The 17,964-nt window shown below is 68.5% G+C and overlaps 6 protein-coding genes across 6 annotated transcripts; 3 read left to right on the plus strand and 3 right to left on the minus strand.

Moving 5' to 3' along the window:
• The first annotated feature begins 36 nt into the window (after nt 1-36).
• FA09DRAFT_328520 (hypothetical protein) lies at nt 37-3,371 on the plus strand. Its single transcript, XM_025741803.1, has 8 exons — nt 37-381; nt 458-988; nt 1,048-1,156; nt 1,209-1,959; nt 2,015-2,172; nt 2,230-2,707; nt 2,776-2,932; nt 2,999-3,371. The coding sequence occupies exons 1-8, from the start codon at nt 82-84 to the stop codon at nt 3,251-3,253; spliced, it is 2,739 nt and encodes a 912-aa protein (XP_025600009.1). The 5' UTR covers nt 37-81; the 3' UTR covers nt 3,254-3,371.
• A 69-nt stretch (nt 3,372-3,440) lies between these two features.
• On the minus strand, nt 3,441-5,321 carry FA09DRAFT_294864 (hypothetical protein; the record flags this gene model as incomplete). Its single annotated transcript, XM_025740092.1, has 3 exons — nt 3,441-3,788; nt 4,275-4,912; nt 5,033-5,321. 3 exons carry the CDS (start codon nt 5,319-5,321, stop codon nt 3,441-3,443), a joined length of 1,275 nt encoding a protein of 424 aa, XP_025600010.1.
• Nucleotides 5,322-6,353: 1,032 nt separating this feature from the next.
• Nucleotides 6,354-7,198, minus strand: FA09DRAFT_216973 (hypothetical protein). Its single transcript, XM_025739529.1, has one exon. It carries the CDS (start codon nt 6,946-6,948, stop codon nt 6,409-6,411), a length of 540 nt encoding a protein of 179 aa, XP_025600011.1. The 5' UTR covers nt 6,949-7,198; the 3' UTR covers nt 6,354-6,408.
• Nucleotides 7,199-7,448: 250 nt separating this feature from the next.
• FA09DRAFT_337232 (hypothetical protein) lies at nt 7,449-9,192 on the plus strand (the record flags this gene model as incomplete). The annotated part of the gene is made up of 5 exons (XM_025743978.1): nt 7,449-7,635; nt 7,691-8,652; nt 8,708-8,874; nt 8,938-9,037; nt 9,103-9,192. The coding sequence occupies 5 exons, from the start codon at nt 7,449-7,451 to the stop codon at nt 9,190-9,192; spliced, it is 1,506 nt and encodes a 501-aa protein (XP_025600012.1).
• A 721-nt stretch (nt 9,193-9,913) lies between these two features.
• Nucleotides 9,914-15,168, plus strand: FA09DRAFT_345362 (hypothetical protein). Its single transcript, XM_025744691.1, has 2 exons — nt 9,914-12,904; nt 12,963-15,168. Exons 1-2 carry the CDS (start codon nt 10,108-10,110, stop codon nt 14,981-14,983), a joined length of 4,818 nt encoding a protein of 1,605 aa, XP_025600013.1. The 5' UTR covers nt 9,914-10,107; the 3' UTR covers nt 14,984-15,168.
• Nucleotides 15,140-17,759, minus strand: FA09DRAFT_359141 (hypothetical protein). The gene is made up of 7 exons (XM_025745064.1): nt 17,645-17,759; nt 17,407-17,589; nt 17,006-17,351; nt 16,665-16,954; nt 16,491-16,610; nt 15,767-16,437; nt 15,140-15,713 (listed from the first exon to the last, which is right to left on the minus strand). The coding sequence occupies exons 1-7, from the start codon at nt 17,678-17,680 to the stop codon at nt 15,167-15,169; spliced, it is 2,193 nt and encodes a 730-aa protein (XP_025600014.1). The 5' UTR covers nt 17,681-17,759; the 3' UTR covers nt 15,140-15,166.
• Nucleotides 17,760-17,964: the final 205 nt, after the last annotated feature.

Consider the following 17,964-nt stretch of genomic DNA (forward strand, 5'->3'; position numbering starts at 1 on the left):
GAGTGCGGTGCGGTGTGCCTCTCCACCTCTCCACCACACCAACCCCAACACCTCGCACTGCACCTCGTCCACGCACATGCCATGACGCGCCTCAAGAAGTCGCTCAAGCGCACCGGCACCAGCGAGCGCGCCGAAAGTGCCGCGCTGCCGCCGCCCTTCCCTACGCCCTCTGCCGCACCAGCCGCACAGCCGCTGGCGCCGCGCAGTGCGGAGACGCTGACGCTCGACGACGAGGAGCTGCACCGCCTCGGCACGCTCACCTCCTTCGACAGCTGGCTCGGCAGAGTGGCGAGCGGACACGACGTGGGCGTCTGCATCCTCATGCGCTCCGTCGAGCAGCTCAAGGAGGCTTTCAATGAGAAGTACGAGGCGCTGTGCCTGGTGAGTCGGCGGCGGAAGCATGCAACGCAGGCGGCACGGAGGCTCTGCCACAGCAGGGCTGATGCCACATATCCAGGTCGACGCCACGGCCGCCCGCGGCCAGCGCATCCACTTCGCCTTCCACGGCGGCCTCTGCGCCTCCGTCTCGGCTCTCCTGCGCCAACGCGCCGCCAGCGGCCGCAACGCCCCGCTCTTGCTCTCGGCATACGGCGCACAACTCGCTCCGCACGTCTTTCCCGGGACGAACGAGCCGGTCGTTGAGTGGCGAGAGGGGCGCGTCGCGATGCGTGCGCTGTGGGATGCGGGAGAGTGGTGCGATGTCGACGAGAAGGCTCGCGCGGCACCCGGCGCTGCTGCTCCCGCAAAGCGCCCGCGCACAAGCACGAGTGGGAAGGGCAAGGAACGAGCGCATGATGATGCAGCTGGCAGCTCGGCGGGCTCGGCGCGCAGTAGCGGGAGCGGCAGTGCGAGCAAGAAGGCGAAAGCGACACCAGCGGCGGCGCAGGGCACGCCGACGTACATCGTGCCACGCACAGGCAAGGGCAAGGCAGCGGCGATTGCGGCAGCTGCGGTGCCTGCGGTGCCCACGACGCGCACTCTCGGTGGAGTGAGTGCAAAGAGAGCATGCCGCGCGCTCTCCTTGTGCTGAGACCACGCGCCCTGCAGCTGCAGTATCCGCCGCTGTCGATGTGTGTGCGCAATGGCCAGATCGCCAATGTCATCGCGGTCGTGGCATGGAAGCGCGAGGCACGCTTCAGCGCCGGCGGCACCGGAGGTGAGACGGTCGCAAGCAAAGTGCCGAGCGACGAGCTGACCTCGGTGTACAGATCCGATGCTCAGTCTCGGCCTCTGCGACCCCTCAACGCCAGGAAAGCACTTCAGCGTCAACATCTTCTCGCCCAGCATGCTCGAGCTTCCGACGCCCGTGGCGGGCAACGTGCTGCTGCTGCGCAAGGTGTACATCCAGCGTCTTGCCGGCGTGCAGTACAAGGACCGGCCCGACTGGGCGCTGCTGACGGCGCGCAACGATGCGCTGCAGCGCTCGCCGCGCCTGATGCATCCCATCAGCGGCGCCGAGGAGGACGCCATGCGCGAGATGGCCGCGTGGGGCGCGGCGCACTTCAACGTCCTCACCTCCAATCGCAGTCGGCCGCAGGTGACGCTCGACCAGCTGCAGGGCAGTGTCTTCTGCGACATCACCGCCGAGGTAGTCAAGACGTTCACGCGCAACAAGGGCGACAACATGCCGCCGGAGCTCTACATCACAGACTACACCTTCCACGCTGCGTTCGCCCGTGCCAACGACTTCAAGCTTGGCGACATCTCGCAGGACGAGCTGGATGAGCAGCGACGCCAGCACGGCGAGTTCGGAGGCTTCGTCTGCGGAACGTCGCTGTGGGATCAGCAGGTCGAGGCGCTCGACTTTCTCTCGACGGGCGACATCGTCACCATTTCGAACTTCCAGCCGCGCGTGCAGCCCAACAACATCCTGCAGGGCCGGCTCGGTGGGCGTCTCACTATCTCGTTAATCCGCCAAGATCAGCACAAGGACATCAAGGAGGTGCAGAACCTGCTTCGGTGAGGGCCAAGACAGGTGTCTCGCTGGCCTGCAGCACTGACGATGACGTCTCAGGAGCAAGGAAGCTCGGCGGCTGGCACGCGCGGCGCAGGAGACGGCACGCATGGAGGCCATGCTGGGCGAGCACGACGAGGAGGCCGAGGCGGCAGCGCGCGAGCTAGAAGAAGCGCATGCACAGCGGCTGGCGGGAGCACAGGGAGCTTCCGAGAGTGGTGAGCGTCGCGTGGGACGGGTGCTCGTACGTCTTCGGCTCATTCCAGCCCCAACAGCTCCGCCCATTCCGTCGGCTGAGTCGCCAGAGCCAAGCGCGCCGGAGCCAAGCCCGCCACAGCCGAGCCCGCCCGAGGTCAAGCCTGTCATCCGCAAGCCATCGCCGTCGCGGAGCGCCAGCCCTCCAAGTCCCAGCCCAGAGCGCGAGGTGCCTCGTCCCCGCGCTGCTGGGTCTGTGGTCCGAGCTGCGCCAGTGGCCCCAGCTGCGCCGGTCGCTCGAGCTGCGCCACGACAGGTAGCCCAAGCTGTGCCACGGCCGGCGAGCGACGAAGAAGTCGCAGTCGAGGCGCCGTGTGCCTCGCGTGACGCACGCACCAAGTGCGAGGTGCCCGAGAGCTGCTCCTTGACGCTGGCTGCGCTGGCGGCCCGCACCGTGCAGGAAGACACGACGTGGCGTGTGCGCGTGCGCGTCGTCGATTGTCTGCCTCGAGACATTGACGAGTGGGCGTGCGCCGTTTGTGCACAGTGCGATGCGACGTGAGTTGCGGCGCAGCCCTAGCCCACCGGAGCAGAGCGATAGACGTCTGACTCTTCTGCGCCTCCAGACTGCCGCGCGAGCACAACTTTTGCGTGCGGTGCGGCGACGACGATGGCCAGTCGGTGCGCTTTACGTTCAACTTTGGCCTGCTGGTCGAGGAGGCATCGGGTGCGCCGGGCGTCAAGCGTGCGCGTGTTCCCATCGTCGTCTCTGGCGAGCAGGCGGTGAGCAGCCATCGCCCCGGACGTGCAGAGCCCTGCCAGCTGACAGACGATCTCACGCTGCTGCAGGCCAAGTTTCTCTGCGGCATGGATCCTCAACAAGTGCGCGAGCGGCCGGACAAGCTGCATCGTCTGCGTCGCCGTCTGCTGCCCATCCTCGGCTCGACGCTGGCCGAGGCAGCATCCGCGGCGAGCGTCAAGCGCGAGCCTGGCGCCGAGACGCAGACGACGCCGGCGCGGCCCATGACGATTGGCGTGCGCGTCAGCCGCAGCGGGGCGCGCGTCAAGTATCGTCTTGTGGGCACGGCGCTGGAGAAGGAGTAGCAGCCTTCTTCCAAGAGGTGCTGCCGCTCTGCTAGCCCTTGCCTGTCACATACCCCGCATCGGTCACCTTGTCGTACCGGCCGCTTCTCAAACGGCGGCGGCTGTAATGTGCAATGAGTTGATTAATAGTGTGACGAGACGATCTGGCGGTCGAGTAAGCATCTAGGTGTTGTGTCGTCTCCTCCTCCTACGGCGCCGTCTGCTTCGCCTCCCACACGCCCGCCAGTGCCGCAGCGCCGCGCATAGCCGGATCGCCGACGTACTCGACGCGCGCAAAGACGACGCCCAGGCGCGCCAGCTCCTCCTCGAGCACGGCGCGGTAGCGCGCCACGCCGACGAGACTGCCGCCGCAGCACAGCACGCTGCGGTCGGCGCGCAGATGTGCGGCCGAGCTCGGGCCGGGACGGAGCACTTCGCACACTTGCTCTGCGATTGCTCGTGCTTGTCGACGAAGAATGGCAAGGCATGTCGCGTCGGTGTGCGCAAAGGCGAGATGGAAGACGAGCGGCGCGAGCGAGGCGAGGCGGTGCTTGCGCTCCCCTACGGCGTGCGCTGCGGCTGTGGCGACGGCGCCGGGCGAGACGGCGGCGGCCCCTTCAGAGGAGCCGGCACCCAGGGGCAGCGAGAGGGATGGTCGCCGCTCCCTTTGCGGTGCAGCGCTGCTGCTCTCGCCCGTCGGGAGCTCCACAGTCGGCGCACTCGGGCTGGGACACAGACTGGGAATGGGTGACCCGAGTGCCTGCGTGTCGACGAGCGGCGCAGAGGGCGGCAGGAGCGAGGCTGATGGCTCTGCCGTTGCATCAGCCGCAGCGCTCACGGCCTCGGCGGTGCGTGGACTGCTGCGCCCTCGCACAGTCGCGTGCGACTCGTGCAGTGCAGGGCGCGCCGAGCTGGTCGAGCGATCATAGGCGATCATCGTGTGTCCGCCGGCGGCATCTTCCTCGTCATCGTCCTCGCTGGGCGAGTCGGAGTGCACGCTGCCGCGCCGGCTCGTCGCGGGCGACGGCGACGACGAGGCGACGGACGGCGCGGCAGAGGCGCCAATGGCGGGGAACGACGGCGGCGTGTCGTTGGAATAGACGGCGTTGAGGAGGTCGTCTGTGGAGGACAGGCCCCAGTGCTTGAGGATGCGGTCGCGCAGGCGATGCTCGGCCGTCTCGACCTGCTCTTCCCCACAGCGCACAGGCGAGCAACTCGACGTGCCAGGCTCGGCAAGCAGACGTTCCCGATCGGCCTGGTCGAGCACCAGCCGCACTGCATCGCGCCCCACTGCATAGCCGCTGCCCTCGTCGCCCAGCAGCCAGCCAAAGCCGCCCACGCGGCCGAGCGTCTTGAGCAGGCCCGTGTCGCTCTGCCCAAAGCTCATCACAATGCTCCCCGTGCCGGCAATCACGACGACGCCGGAGCGAATGTGCGCGTGCGCCGGGTCCGTCACGGGCGCCGCGAGCAGCGAGGTGTCGTTTGCGACGATGAGGCGCGGCGAGGGGTATGGCAGGCCCAGCAGCGCGGCCAGGTGCGGCGAGAGCGCAGTGACGTCTGCCGCACTGTCGACGCCCGCAATGCCGAACCACGCCGCCTCGAACGGCGCCGGCGAGCCATCGGCCGGCGCCACGCCCGTGGGCGGAGACAGCCGCGCGGCGTCCAGCTGCTCTGCCGGTGCTGGCGCGCGCACGGGCGAAGGCGTAAAGTACGGCGAGGCGTCCTGCGGCGAGCGGCTGGCGCTGCGTGGTGCCGCACTTGCCGACGGCGTGGCATCTGCGACGTTGGCGAGGGCCGCACGCACGGCGCAGTCGACGCTGCGCAGAAAGGCCGCCAGGCCGACGTCGGTGTAGTTGGCCGGCCCGCCGAAGCCGCGGCCGCGCACGCGCCCGCTGCCATCGCAGACGACGGCGGCCGCCTTGGTGCCGCCGCAGTCGACGGCGAGGTAGAGGCGCGGCGGCGTGCGCGAGCGCGAGGTGCGCCGCGAGGGGCCGGGCGCGCTGAGGGAGAGCGAGGCGACGCCGGCGGCTGCGGCAGAAGAGGAGGAGGAGCTGGACGCCGGAGCTGCCGGAGTGGGAGCGCCGCCCATGCCAGCGGCGGCAGAGGGAAGTGAGAGGGCGCGAAGGCCGGCGAGCGGCGCACAGGGAGCTGGAGATGGTGGTGAAGAGGAGAGATGCGCTGGCAGCGCCTCCATGCCAGCGCTGAAAGGTGCCGAGCCAGAGAGGAGGGGCACCGGCGCTCCTGCGTGCCTGGAGCATGACGCGCGCCGCCGCTGGGATCTCTCGGTGCCGCCGCCGCACCGCCTCTGCACCGCGTCCGCTCTCTCTTTCCTGTGCTGCGCGCGGAGCAAGTTGGCCGCTGCGCGCAACCTCGTGCACAGACAGCAGAGACGCCCGGGAGGCGCGGCAGGCCGTCTGCGGTCTGTTTGTAGCGCAGCCTCGTCACGAGGCCTCCTCGCGCTCACGCGGCAGCGCGCTCCAGAGGGGCTGGAGAGCAGTCGGCGTGCTGCAGCTGTGCTCGGCAGCGGGTTGATCCGTGCTCTGACGCTCACGAGCCGGCGGCGCAGGCGTTGCAGCGTCGGCGCCTACGCCGAGAGAAGGGCGTCTCGCCGGCGGGCGCTGCAGCCGCGCTGCAGCGTGCAGGTCTTGGCCGCCCTCTCCTGCCCCCGCTCCGCCTGCGCGCCGCCATCTCCGCCTACGCCCGGCACGCCATCCAGGCGCCCGGAAGCATCCCTTGAAGCACAGCCTTCAAACAGCGCCCAAAGGCAAGCGGCAGAATCTGCAAGCCGTGCCGGGCCAGGTCGTGTGCCACGGCCCTCGCTTCTGCTCCGCCCTCCGCCGTACCTGCGTCGCTGCATCCGAGCCTCTCTGCTTTGCCCGACACGCAGCCGCGCCCAGCTCTGCGTCTGCGTGCCGCAGCGGCGTTTCAGCAGCTGCTGCATCCTGAGGATCGACGAGGGCTCGAGCAGTCGAGGCTCGGGCACCGAGACCCGAGAGGCGCTGGCGAGAGCAGCCTCCGGTCGATCGGAGACGGAGGAGGAGGCGCTCGCCTCGTGCCGCGGCTGATCCTCTGGACCCTGTCTCCCGCCTCTTCCGCACCCGTACGGCTCAAGAGCAAGGCTCGCTTGCGTCTCTCGACGCTGGCCGCTTCCGCGACGCTGCGATGGCCGTGCAGCATCAGATCCGAGATAGTCTGCCCCTTCCGAGCAGCGAGCCGAGCAGCAACGCTGACGCTGCACCTGGCCGAGGCGCGCTTCGCCGTCCCGTCGGTTCCGCAGCCGCCTCGCGCGCGCACCACGGGAGCTCTCTTAGCGCGTCTTGACATCTCCTGCACCCTGCTGCGTTCCGATGCTCCCATGCGTCGTCGCTCGCGCTGGGATGCCTGGCGCCGGCGACGTGCCCGAAGCGTGTGCGCGGTGCGTGCAGGTGGTGCGTGAGGGGCATGAACGCTGCAAGCGTGGGCGCGGGGAGCTCGGCTTGGCCGTCTCTTGGAGACGAGGTTGCGCGGCTGCTGCGCGCCTCATTCTCGACCAAAAGGCTCGTCTTGAGCAATCCTGGAGCCGGCGGCACGACGGCTGCAACGCCGGGCGTTGACGCTTCATGTGGCACGTGCACCGTCGAGCTGGAGACCCATTCGGGAGGCGGCGGGCGGCGTCGCGAGAGCCGAGGGGCTGGGCTCAAGACGTGGCCGTCGGTCGAGGGATGTAGCGACGACATGTACAATGTACCCACGACGCCGCGAAGCGGCGCTCAACGCTCATGATCCGCCTCAGCAACGCCGACGTCAAGCGGTAGGAGTCCTGGCCCACATCGCCTGTCTGGAGGATCACGGCAAGCAGCACATCGTGCAGCAGCAAGGCAAGAGGCGCGACCAGACTTGAGGGCAGGCTGCTTGCGCAAAGCACGGGCGCCGACCACTCGCTGCGCCTGCCCTGCGTCGAGCGGTCTGCCTGCGCTGCCTCTGAGGCGAGGCATGCTGAGCGGCGGGAGGCTGCGCTGTGCTCTGGACCCTCGCCTTGCCTTATGTCCGGGGCACGACGTTACGCGCGGGCTGACGCAGCAGCGATCGCGGCTCGGCAGCAGCGCCGCCGCCGAAAGCGCCGGCGCGGGGAAAAGGGGACGCGCCTCGCCGACCGGCGGCAACGGGCGCGAGGTGGAGCTGCAGCGCTTCTTGTGTCCTCTCCACGACCGTCGACGCCCCTCCTCGCAACGCACACATGAGAGACACACCAGCCGCCGCCGCGGCGGCGCCCTCGGAGCGCTCGCCGCTGCTGCAGCGCCTGGCGGGGCAGACCGACGTGCAGGAGACGGATCTCGCGCCGCAGGGGTCTGCACGCGCGGCACCGGCTCGCCAGCTGGCGCCCGACCTGCTGCGCGGCTTCCTCATGGTCGCCATGGCCTCCGGTGAGCGGCCATGCTTAGTTTGGCGCTCGGCAACGCTGACGGACTGCGAGCGCAGACCACATTGCCGTGATTCTGGGCGCTTACCCGCACGGCACGGCCGTGGCATCTGAGGCAGCAAGCACGGTCGTGACGCAGTGGAGCGACACGGAGCCGTTCCTGCTGCGCACCCTCACGCACCTCTGCGCGCCGGGCTTTGCCATGCTGATGGGCATGGGTCTGGCCTACTGGAGCGCCAGCCGCAACGCGCGCGGCACGCCTCCGCGGGAGCAAGTCTCGCACCTGCTCAAGCGTGGTCTTGCGCTGCTGCTCGTCAACCAGGTGACGTTCCTGCTGCTCTCGGTGCGCCCGCCGTACTTTATCGTCTTCAACGCCGTGCTGTGGGCGCTGGCCATCGACTACGTCTGCGTCGGCGGCATGACAATTGCCATCGAGCACTGGCTGCAGCCGACGCTGGGCCTGCGCTTCGCCCGTCCGCCGCCGGAGCCGCTGCCGTCCGAGGCCAGCAAGGCCAAGGCCGACGGCGAGCGGCACGCATCGATGTTCGTCGACGCCGTACTGCTGCTTCTCTCGGCCGTCAGTCTCTGGGCGAACGTGTGGACGAGCGACAACCAAGGCGCCTGCACCGCCGCCGAGGCGCACACCACGGCCGGCTGGCCCGCGTCCGCCGAGTGGTGTCGCCTCGATGCGCCGCGCTTCTGGTACAAGCTGGCCTTTGGCGTCGTGCAGTGCGTCAACATCCACGTCATGTCTGCCTTTCCGCCCATCGGCTGGCTCTCCTTTGTCCTCTTTGGCCTGCTGTACGGCCGCGTGCTGGTGCGCGCGCGCTGGGCACGCCACACCGTGGGCGTCTTCAACGCCAGCCTGGCGGTCATCTTCGGCGGCCTCTTCGCTGCGACGCGCCTGCTGCAGTTTGGCAACCTCTCGACGGACTGCCTGCGCACGCCCGACCAGCTGGGTCTGCCGGCCGGCGCCAACCAGTACCTGGCGAGCTGGCGCAGCTTCCTCTACGTGACCAAGGTGCGCTCTCATCGCCGCCACCACTACGCTGTATCACTCATTTCCTCTGTCGCAGTACCCGCCATCGCCGGCGTATGCCTTCCTGACGCTTTCGGCTTGCTTTCTGCTGCTGGCGCTCTTCTCGCTGCCGGTTCCGGCGCTGTTCTCGGCCGCGCTGCTGCCATTCGGCCAGACGCCGCTCTTCTACTACGCGGCGCACCAGATCGTCATTCAGCTGCTCGCGTGGGTCAGATATGTGGCTGGTCAGACCGGGCAGAGCTGACGTCCTTCTGTCCCTCTCTCTAGCTTCGTCATCATCCCCTCGCCGCTGGCACACCAGCTGCCGCCATGGGCGCGCGAGGGCCGCGGCATCGGCCTGGGCGCCGTGTACTACTGCACGTATGCTGTGAGTCGCGAACCCTTCTGGCCGCCCTCGTTCCGGCGGTGCGCTGACATCGCTTGGCGATGCAGGGCCTGATGGTGCTGATGTGGTTTGCGTGCTCGGCGTACGGGCGCTGGAAGAGCAGCAAGGGCGCCGACTCCATCTGGCGCTTCCTGTGAGACGCATGTGCTTGCAATTACAGGACCTGCACCGGGACCAGGACACGCTGTGACGCATGGGGTGCTATCCGCTGGCTGCGCCGACGGAGCCGGTGTGAACGGTGCCAAGCGGTACACACCGGCAGCATGCTCCTCCCGCCGGCGCAATGAGACCACGGGTCCAGCCGAGGCGCCAGAAGCATCGTCATGCAGCATGCGCAGCTGGATGCTGTGAAACGCTCTCACAAGCACACCAGGCACGGCGCTGGACGATGAGGGTGAAGGGAGCGAGCAGCAGAGCAGCATCAGGCGTACGGAAGCCACAGAACGAGATCCCAGACATGTGCGAGAGCAAGACACAGCACGAGCTTCCCGCGTCCCCGCGCCGCCGGCGCCCATGTGCCTGCATCTGCAGCGTTGAGAGGTGCATGCCGTGAGGTGCAAACGCCGCACACGGCGCTGGTGCCGCCGAGGGGGCGGCGCCGCGTCTGCATCCGGCAAGCCGAGCTTAAAGGTGCGCGGCGCCGATGTCTCGGTTGCGCGGTGCGGCCTCTTCCCCTCTCGGCGACTGCCCGCGTGCCGCACTCCGCGTTGCCGGTGCCGCATCCTGCAGCGCTGCACGCTGCTTCACCGCCTTGCTCCGCTTGAGACACGAACCTTCCGGCCGAGATTGGCCTCGCAAGCGCGGCCCGCGCACGCAGCAGCGGCAGTCCAGTCGAGTCGAGGTGACGCTGCTGGCTGACGACGAGGCGGCACTCAGACTCCAGACGTCGCCGAGCTGCTTCCGCTCCGCCTCTCACCACCATCCCTGCCCTCCCTTCGCGTGACTTGGCTCGGCCCGTCGCACCTGCTGCTGCGCCGACACCTCGCTCTCTCTCGCGCCGCCGTCGTCTGTGCCGCTCGGAGCTGTCCCACGGGCCCTGCGAGCGCACTCTCATGAGCGCCAAGTCGCCGCGCTCGCCCACCGCCGAGTCTGCGGGCGCCTCCAAGCGCCGCCCGCTCAAGCCCAGCGGCGGCCGGCGCAGCGGTGCCAGCGGCCTCGGCGCCAAGCTCGGTGCGCCGCGCCGCAGCAGCGAGAGTCTCGGACAGGAGTCTGCCTCGCTCGACGCCTCGCCGCCGACGGCGGGCGTGTGGACGAACGCACGCGCGCCGCGCACCAAGCGCTCCTTCGACCTGCCCAGCGCCTCCTCGTCCATCGACAGCGACATGACGGCGCCGCGCGGCTCTGCCAGCGATCTGGCCAGCATGGGCGCACCCTCGCCCAGCAAAACGCCGCGCAAGCTGCTCATGCCCACGATCCCGACGCGCCGCGCCTCGAGCAACGAGGCGCAGCAGAGCGGCACCGACGGCGGCAGCTCGTCGCCCCTGGAGAAGAAGTCGAATATCCAGTCGATTGCCTCGGCCATCGCGGCGCGTGCCACGCTCGTCGCGGCCGAGAACGCAGCGAAGCGTGCAGAGGCCGAGCGGCTCGCGGCGCTGGCTGCGGCAGACCCGCAGCCGCCGGCGGAGAGCGACGCGGCGTCTCCGCTCGCCTCGCAAGATGCCGTGTCGCAGGCTTCAGTGTCCGAGGCTGCGAGCACGCCGCGCGCAACGACGCTGCCGCTGCAGGAGGCCGCAGCGCCGGCGCTGCTGCCCTCGCTGAGCACCGGCAACGCGGCACGGCAGAGAGACAGCGTGCTGTCGCAGGACAGCTCGCGCTGGAGCCGCAGCGAGCTGGCCGACTTTGGCCACCTCACCAGCCACGTCGACTTCAGCGGCATCCTGCCGGAGGACGAGAACGAGTCGGGCATGGAGACGATGCGCCCGGACGCCGACGTGCCTAGCGAGTCGACATCCGAGCGCATGAGCGGCTCGGCGCACAGCCATGCGTCGCACTTCAGCACGCCCAAGCTCGTCTTCCACGACTCTGAGTCGCACGAGCCGAGCAAGCGCAGCTCTGCTGCCTCGAACGACTCGGCACAGGTCGCCTACATGCGCGAGGAGAAGGAGCAGCTCGCCTCGCCTGCCTCGGTGTCGTCGCTTGCTGGCCTCGGCATCGGCGGCGCCAGCAACATCATGCCGGCGCAGTCGAAGGTCGCATCCGGCATGCCCAACAGCGCATCGTTGGCCAGCATCTCGAGCTTCCAGACTGCGCACGAGGACGCGCCTGGACCCAGCAGCCGCTCTGTGACGTCTCCAGCGTCGCCGCAGACGCCGGCGCTGACGAGCGAGATCACTGCCAAGCTAGCCTCGCCAATCGGCAGCATTGGCAAGAAGAGTCGGCCGGCCGCACTCGCACTGGATGCGAGCCCCGCCAGCCACTCCTACTCGAACTCGCCCGGCATCTCTCGCGGCCTGCCCAGCCCGATCGCACGCGGCAAGACTCCGCCGCCGACAAACCCGCCCATGGAGCCGCTACCGCCGCTGCCGACGACGCCCTCGGGCGTGTCGAGCGCGCGTCTCAGCAAGGGCTCCTTCACGAGCCAGTCGCGCAGCAACTCGCTGCACCGACTACGTCTCTCCAGCGATGCCTCTGACCCATCACATGGCGCGGGCAAGCGCAGCTCCGGCGACAGCACCACGTCTGCCCCTGCTGCTGCTGCTGCCGGCCTGCGCTCTCCGCCCGTTCTGTCCTCCTCGGCCGGCAACTCGCCCTCAGAAGCGACGCCTTCATCCTCCTCAGCGGCGCTGTCGCGCGCGACCGGCTCAATGAAGAGCAAGGCATCTACCGCCACCGCGAGCTTCGTCGCTGCACACCACATGCAGACGCACGCTGGCGCAGAGCACGCTGAGGCACTGCTGAAGCGTATCGAGCCCGAGATGTCATACAACGACCGCCGCGCCTCGCTGCGTGCCGCCGCCAAGCAGCAGCAACCGCAGCAGGTGTCGCCCTCTCAGGAGATTATGCTGGAGGAGCCGAGCCGGGACGACGAGCGCCGCATCAGCGCAGGCAGTACCTACTCTACCGAGTCGGCCGCTGTTGGCGCTGGCCAGGATGCCGAGGAGCTCGGACATGTGCGCGAGGAGGCTGAGGACGAGGAGGAGGAGACTGCTGTGCTCAAGACTGCCACGCGCCATGATCCCCCGGCGGCCCCGGCAGCCGGCTCCAGCGGGCCCACTAGCTCGCCGCAGCGTCTGTCGGCAGTGCGCGTCGACTCTGCGCCCGTGTTGCTCAAGGCCGCAAAGGTGGCCGCGTCGCGTACACTCTCGCCCGGTCGTGCGGCCTCAACAGCGGAGCAAGGCAAGACTTCTCCGTCTGCGGCAGCAGCTTCGAAGGCTTCGCCTGCTGAAGGCGACGCTGCAGAGGCGTTCGCCACGCCCGGCACGACGCCTACGCCTGGACAGGAAGCGCGCGCGGCTGCTCCGGACGAGCAGAGCGCCTCGGTCGACTTGACCTCGGTAGACACGACGTCCTCCTCCGTCATGCCTGCGTCGACGGTTGACGAGGCCGCGGCGTCTACAGACACAGCTCTCGCTGTGCCGACAGCCGACGAGGCGCCAGCACCGGCAGGCTCGGCCCTGCCCGCGAGCAGCAGCAAGGGCGACAGCTCGCTGTCTCACGCTGCAAGCTCGCTCTACACGCCCAGCTCGGAGGTCAGCGAGGCGCGCCTCTCGTACCTCAGCTCTGAGGACCAGCGGCAGACCTCTATGCAGTCTCGTCGCGGCGAGATGGAGGCGGAGCGCAGCGCCTCCAAGCCCGGGAGCCTTGAACGGATCAAGCGCGCGGAGGGCCGCTTCTCGGGCGCCTTTGGCGGTGAGTGTGGCTGCAGCGCGCAGAGGATGCGCATCCGCTGACCACGTGTGGCTCTCAGAAATCGCCACTGCCTTCAAGCAGCTGCAGTCGGAGAAGCGCGCGCTTGAGGTCATTGTCCGCGAGACGACGCCCCTCGCGGGCATCAACGACGGCGAGGGCCTGGGCCGCTACCTCTCCACGATGTCGCAGAAGCTCGAGCTCAGCTCCGCCGAGATCCGCAAGCTGCTCGACCTGCTCGACCAGCAGCGCACGGTCATGGACTACATGCTCGACACGCACCAGCTCGAGCTCGACACGGCCGACGACGACAATGACGATCTGCGCGATGCGCTCGCCGTCGCCCTCGAGCACGCCGAGACGCACGAGGACTCTGCGCGCAGGCTTGGCGAAGAGCTCGAGCAGGCCAACCTCGCGGCACAGAGTGCGCGCACAGACGCGCAGAAGGTCCGCACGCGCCTTGCCGACGAGGAGAACCAGCGCGAGCGCGCTGTTACGCTGCTGCGAGCTGCGCGCGACGAGCTGCAGAAAGCCGAGCGCGAGCGCAAGGAGGCGCAGCAGCGCCACCTCAACTCGGAGCAGGAGGCCTCGCACGCGCGCAGCATGCTCAGCTCGCTGCAGGAGCAGCTCACGCTCGCGACGAACCGCCTCGACTCGGACACGGTGCAGCGCAACCTCAGCAATGTCGGCCTGCGTGACGAGCTCGAGGAGGAGCACGCGCAGCACATCAAGGAGCTCACCGAGGAGCACGAGACGCAGTACTCGGAGCTGCAAGAGCGCCTCGCCGCTGCCGAGAAGGAGCTCGACAAGGCTCGCGTCGCCGGCTACACCGAAGGCGCCAAGGTCATCGACCCGCGCGACGAGCAGATCAAGGCTCAGGCTGCGCAGCTCGAGCGCGTGTACGATGAGATGGCCGACGCCATGTCGGACAATGTGCTCGCGCGCAAGCGCATTGCCGAGCTCGAGGACCAGATCCGCGGGCGCGGCGACATTGGCCTGCTGAAGCGCCAGTTCCTCGAGGCGCAGCAGCGGCACGAGGCACGCAGCAACGAGCTGCACAAGCAGCTCAAGGAGGCGCAGCGCGCGCACGAGATCTCGCGCGCCGACATGCAGAAGACGCTGCAGCTCACCTCCTTTGTCAACGGGGCTGACGGCCAGACCGCCAAGCAGCTCGTCGTCGCCCGGCGGCAGCACGACGAGGCGCGCGCGGCGCAGAAGCAGGCCGAACAGGACCTGCAGAAAGCGCTCGCCGACCTCAACGCTTTGAAGGAAGCGGCCGCGTCGCAAGCCGACGCGAGCAAGCGCGCGGACGAGAAGGACGTCGGCGACACGTCGACATCCTCAAGCCCGCCAAACGACGGTGCCGCGCAGAGGCTCGCCGAGGTCGAGCGCGAGCGCGACGACATGCTGCGCCGCATGCAGCAGCAGGAGAAGGACATCGCCGAGCTGCGCGCCGCCATCGCGCTGTCGGCCAACAGCCCTAGCGAGCTCAAGACGAGCGACCCGCTGCAGCGTTCGGCCAACGTGGGCCGCGAGACGCAGGTCTCGGCGCTGATGACGCAGCTGGCCGAGCAGCGCGCACGCGAGACGCAGATCCGCTCGGCGTACAAGCAGGCGCGCGACGAGCTGCGTAAGATCCAGTCGGCCCAGTCGTCGGACCGCAAGCGCCACAACGCCAGCCTGAGCTACCTCGCAGGTGCCACCGGCATTCCGCACTCCGGCTCGATGAGCAGCATGGACGCCGCATCGCCCTCCACCTCGTATGCGCCGAGTTCGCGCTCGTCGACCATCAACGGCAGCGGCAAGAAGCTCAAGCGCCTCAGTCTGCCGCTTGCCGCGCATCCGGCCAGCCCGGGCTTCGCCTCGACGGCGGAGGGCTTCTCGCTGCGCCCGGACACGGCCTCGGGCGCCATCGGCGGCGGCCGCTTCAACCGCGCGCCGTCCACCGAGCTCGGCCACGGCATCGGCCAGGACAGCCCAAAGAGCCTCAGCTCCGTCGACGGCCGCGGCGAGTCCTGGGGCTCCAGCTCGTCGGCTGTCGCCGAGCAGGACCACGAGGACGAGGAGGAGCTGTCTCCCTGATCGCACCTCAACACCTTTCGACTTCTTCGGCTCGCCCTGCGACACGCCTCGCGCTGTCCGAGGCTAGCCAGCGGCGCGTCCGCTTTTGCCCTGCTTCCTTTGCTACTCTCGTCTCCATCACATGTATCCTCGGACTGTGCATCTGCTGCTTCTCCTGCTCTCTCGAAATGGTGACATTCTCCATCAGGCATGCACAGAGGCCTCGCGTGACTTCGCAGCGCCGCCAGCCTTGGCCTTGACTTTGCTCGGCGGCAGATCGAAGACCGTCTTGCTGACGTGCTCCGGCTTGCGTCCTGTGCGCCGCAGAAAGCCGAGCGCCGCCAGCTCCGAGACGCTCTGTGCGAAGCGCGCCTGCGTCTCGTCCTCGTCGACCTCGGCGTGTGCGCCGTCGCGCTGCCGCGCTTGTGCCTCGATGCCCTGCGCGAAGGCATTGTACCAGTCTGCCAGGTTCAGCAGCCGGCCGGCATCGCGGTACAGCACGTAAGCGCGACAGACGTCGGGCACGTCTGCGACAGCCTGCGCTCTTTGCAGGGCAGCGCGATCCTCGTCCTCGTCATCCTGCGCGTCGTCCGCTGAAGAGAGGCCGGACTCGAGAAACGCCCACGGATCATTGAGTGCCGCGAGCAAGATCGCCCGAGGCGCCGGCTCAAGCAGCGAGGCGATGGCGCCTGCATCGTCGTATACGAAGATCTCAGCGAACGCCAGCTCGTGTGGGGCAACACACAGGGTGCTGCGGAGAGAGAGTCAGCACAACTCCTCGAAGGTAGAACAGGCCGGACTCACTGCAACGAGCGTCGGAGCCAAGCCACGAGCTCCTTCTTGGCGTCCGAAAGGCTCTCTTCGCGTACGAGCTGGCGATGAACGCGCTCAACGCGCCCCTCTTCGCCATCAACGTCCATCGCCTCGTCCTTTTGCTCGCCCAGCTTGGCCTGCCACTCCTTTGCCTCTTGCGAAAGCCATGCCGGGCCATGCTCGCGATGGATCAGGCCATCCAGCTCGTCCAGCGCCGAGAGCAGCCGCGCGAGAGGGGCGGCATGCAGGGCAGAGCACAATGTTGAGATGAGACTGGCGATGCTGCCGCTCAGCAGAGCGCTCCAGAGCTGTCCAGGCCTCGGACGAGCGGCCTGCCCGAGCTCGAGCTTCGAGTCCAGCGCTGCGATAGCTTGTAGACCGAGATTACGGGTGCGCGTCGCGCTTCTCTGCGCCTGAGCTACCTCGCTCATCGTCGCCAGCAAATGCTCGTCCGAAGTGAGCAGCAGCTCGAAGTGTGCGCGAGGATGCAAGTCTACCGCAGAGCTTGGCCGCGGCGGCACGCGTCCGTGGCTCTCCACAGCGCTGAGGAGTAGCTGGCGCAGCCGAGCATAGAATGAAGGCGTGAAGGCGTCGGCTGGCGGGATGCTTTTACAGAGCAGAGTTGAGAACGGATCGGCCGAAAAGTGATCCAAGACAGCAAGCTACACAGGGGGTCAGCGACGTACAAGCTGGGCTGCGCACAGCGGGTACTGACCTGCAGAGCCCGCCAGACGCTCTCGACGCGGCCGTCAACGTCGTGGAAGCCTCGCTCGATCTGCTCCCACAGCGTCGGACCCAGCCATATTGGCGGGACGTGATGCTTGTTCATGTGCAGCTACGCGAGTCGTCAGTTGGGCGGGCAGGCTCAAATGATCGACTGATGCCTCACCTGCAGCGTGATGCTGTCCCACGTCTCACTCGTCGTCGGCAGGGTGAACGACTGGATCTCGCACAGCTTGCGCACAGCAGCCGGCAGGGGGAGCGCCTCACCCAGGCTGCCGATGCCGCTCGCCTTCGTCGAGCCGCGTTGCGACAGTGCAGGAGCCGAGGGCAGCCAGAAGAGCAGGCAGACGCGTGTGCCTGAGCCGCGCGAAGCGGACGCCAGCGACGTGAGAAGATCTTGTAGCGCAGCTGGCGGATGCGAGGGCAGCGCAGGTAGAGAGACGAAGAGCGTCTCGACTAGAGCAAGGAATCAGCTAGGCTGCTGCAGCTTGCGCCGCGCTCACTCACTGCCGAGCTGCAGCAGGTCATCGATTCCCTCCTCCTTGCGCTTCCCCTGAGCGACGCTCTCGTTGCGCCGCAGCGTGATGTCTCGCCGAGCGCGGCGCAGCAACAGGCTCTGTGCCGAGTGCAGCGAGTCGTACTCGCTTGCAGCCAGCTCGACGAAGACGTTGTTTTTGCTCTTGCCGAGCAGCGCCGTGCTCAAGCGTGCGGGGAGAGAGGCATGCCGTGCGCTACCGAGCAGCGCAGCAGCCGGCAGCGGCGCTGCGCCGGGCAGCCAGAACGTCTCGGCTGCTGGCGCAGCCCATGTCTTGAGCCCGGCCAGAAGCGGCGCATACAGAGCGTCGAGTGTGCGCTGGTCGCGACTGTGAGCAGGGCCGCAGCTATGCGATACACGCGCGGCGTCTCACCTCGAGTGCTGCATCCAGCGCGGCGGCAGCCAGTGCATGCGCCTGTCGCCGCAGCTGTGCCGGCAGTGGCGAGGTCTCATAGCCGGACAGACATGGGAAAGCTCCCGCTGGCAGCGAGGCGGAGGCGCTGCTGGACGATGCGGCCTGCGTCGGCACGGGTCCGCACGGGATCGTGAAGCATGCCTGGGTTGGAGGATCAGCGACTGCGCCGCCGCGGCCAGGACTGAGGCATGCGCACGCGTGAGAGGTCGTCGAAGTCGTCGGCAGTATTCATCGCGGCTGCGCTGCGCTCCGTGGCCGACGAGTGAGGGAGCGAGACGGGGGGCAGGCGACGGGAAGGCGGGGGTGAGGATGCGGTCGAGAGGGAGGCAGCGTTGTGCCGCGGCCCCACTCCCCCGCTCGGCCAGCTGCTCCACCTCGGAGCGCGGCACGTGCGCCCTCCGCCCAGGTGACTCGGGCGCGCGCCGAGGTTGTATTGCGCCCGTGCTTGGGCGCAATGTCGGCATTACAAACTCACGCGCGCCGACTACACTTTCTTGCCGGTGGGGCCGGCAGTCG

The sequence above is a fragment of the Tilletiopsis washingtonensis genome (assembly GCF_003144115.1).
Source record: "Tilletiopsis washingtonensis strain MCA 4186 unplaced genomic scaffold FA09scaffold_5, whole genome shotgun sequence".
Taxonomy (NCBI): domain Eukaryota; kingdom Fungi; phylum Basidiomycota; class Exobasidiomycetes; order Entylomatales; genus Tilletiopsis; species Tilletiopsis washingtonensis.

Coding starts and splice junctions, on each gene's coding strand:
- FA09DRAFT_345362 (XM_025744691.1), top strand. CDS start 10,108: ATGAGCGCCAAGTCGCCGCGCTCGCCCACCGCCGAGTCTGCGGGCGCC. Junction 12,905..12,962: donor CTTCTCGGGCGCCTTTGGCG/GTGAGTGTGGCT, acceptor TGTGGCTCTCAG/AAATCGCCACTGCCTTCAAG.
- FA09DRAFT_216973 (XM_025739529.1), bottom strand. CDS start 6,948: ATGTCGTCGCTACATCCCTCGACCGACGGCCACGTCTTGAGCCCAGCC.
- FA09DRAFT_328520 (XM_025741803.1), top strand. CDS start 82: ATGACGCGCCTCAAGAAGTCGCTCAAGCGCACCGGCACCAGCGAGCGC. Junction 1,960..2,014: donor GAGGTGCAGAACCTGCTTCG/GTGAGGGCCAAG, acceptor ATGACGTCTCAG/GAGCAAGGAAGCTCGGCGGC. Junction 2,933..2,998: donor TCGTCTCTGGCGAGCAGGCG/GTGAGCAGCCAT, acceptor ACGCTGCTGCAG/GCCAAGTTTCTCTGCGGCAT.
- FA09DRAFT_359141 (XM_025745064.1), bottom strand. CDS start 17,680: ATGAATACTGCCGACGACTTCGACGACCTCTCACGC. Junction 16,955..17,005: donor TGACCTGCTGCAGCTCGGCA/GTGAGTGAGCGC, acceptor TCCTTGCTCTAG/TCGAGACGCTCTTCGTCTCT. Junction 15,714..15,766: donor TGGCTCCGACGCTCGTTGCA/GTGAGTCCGGCC, acceptor CTCTCTCCGCAG/CACCCTGTGTGTTGCCCCAC.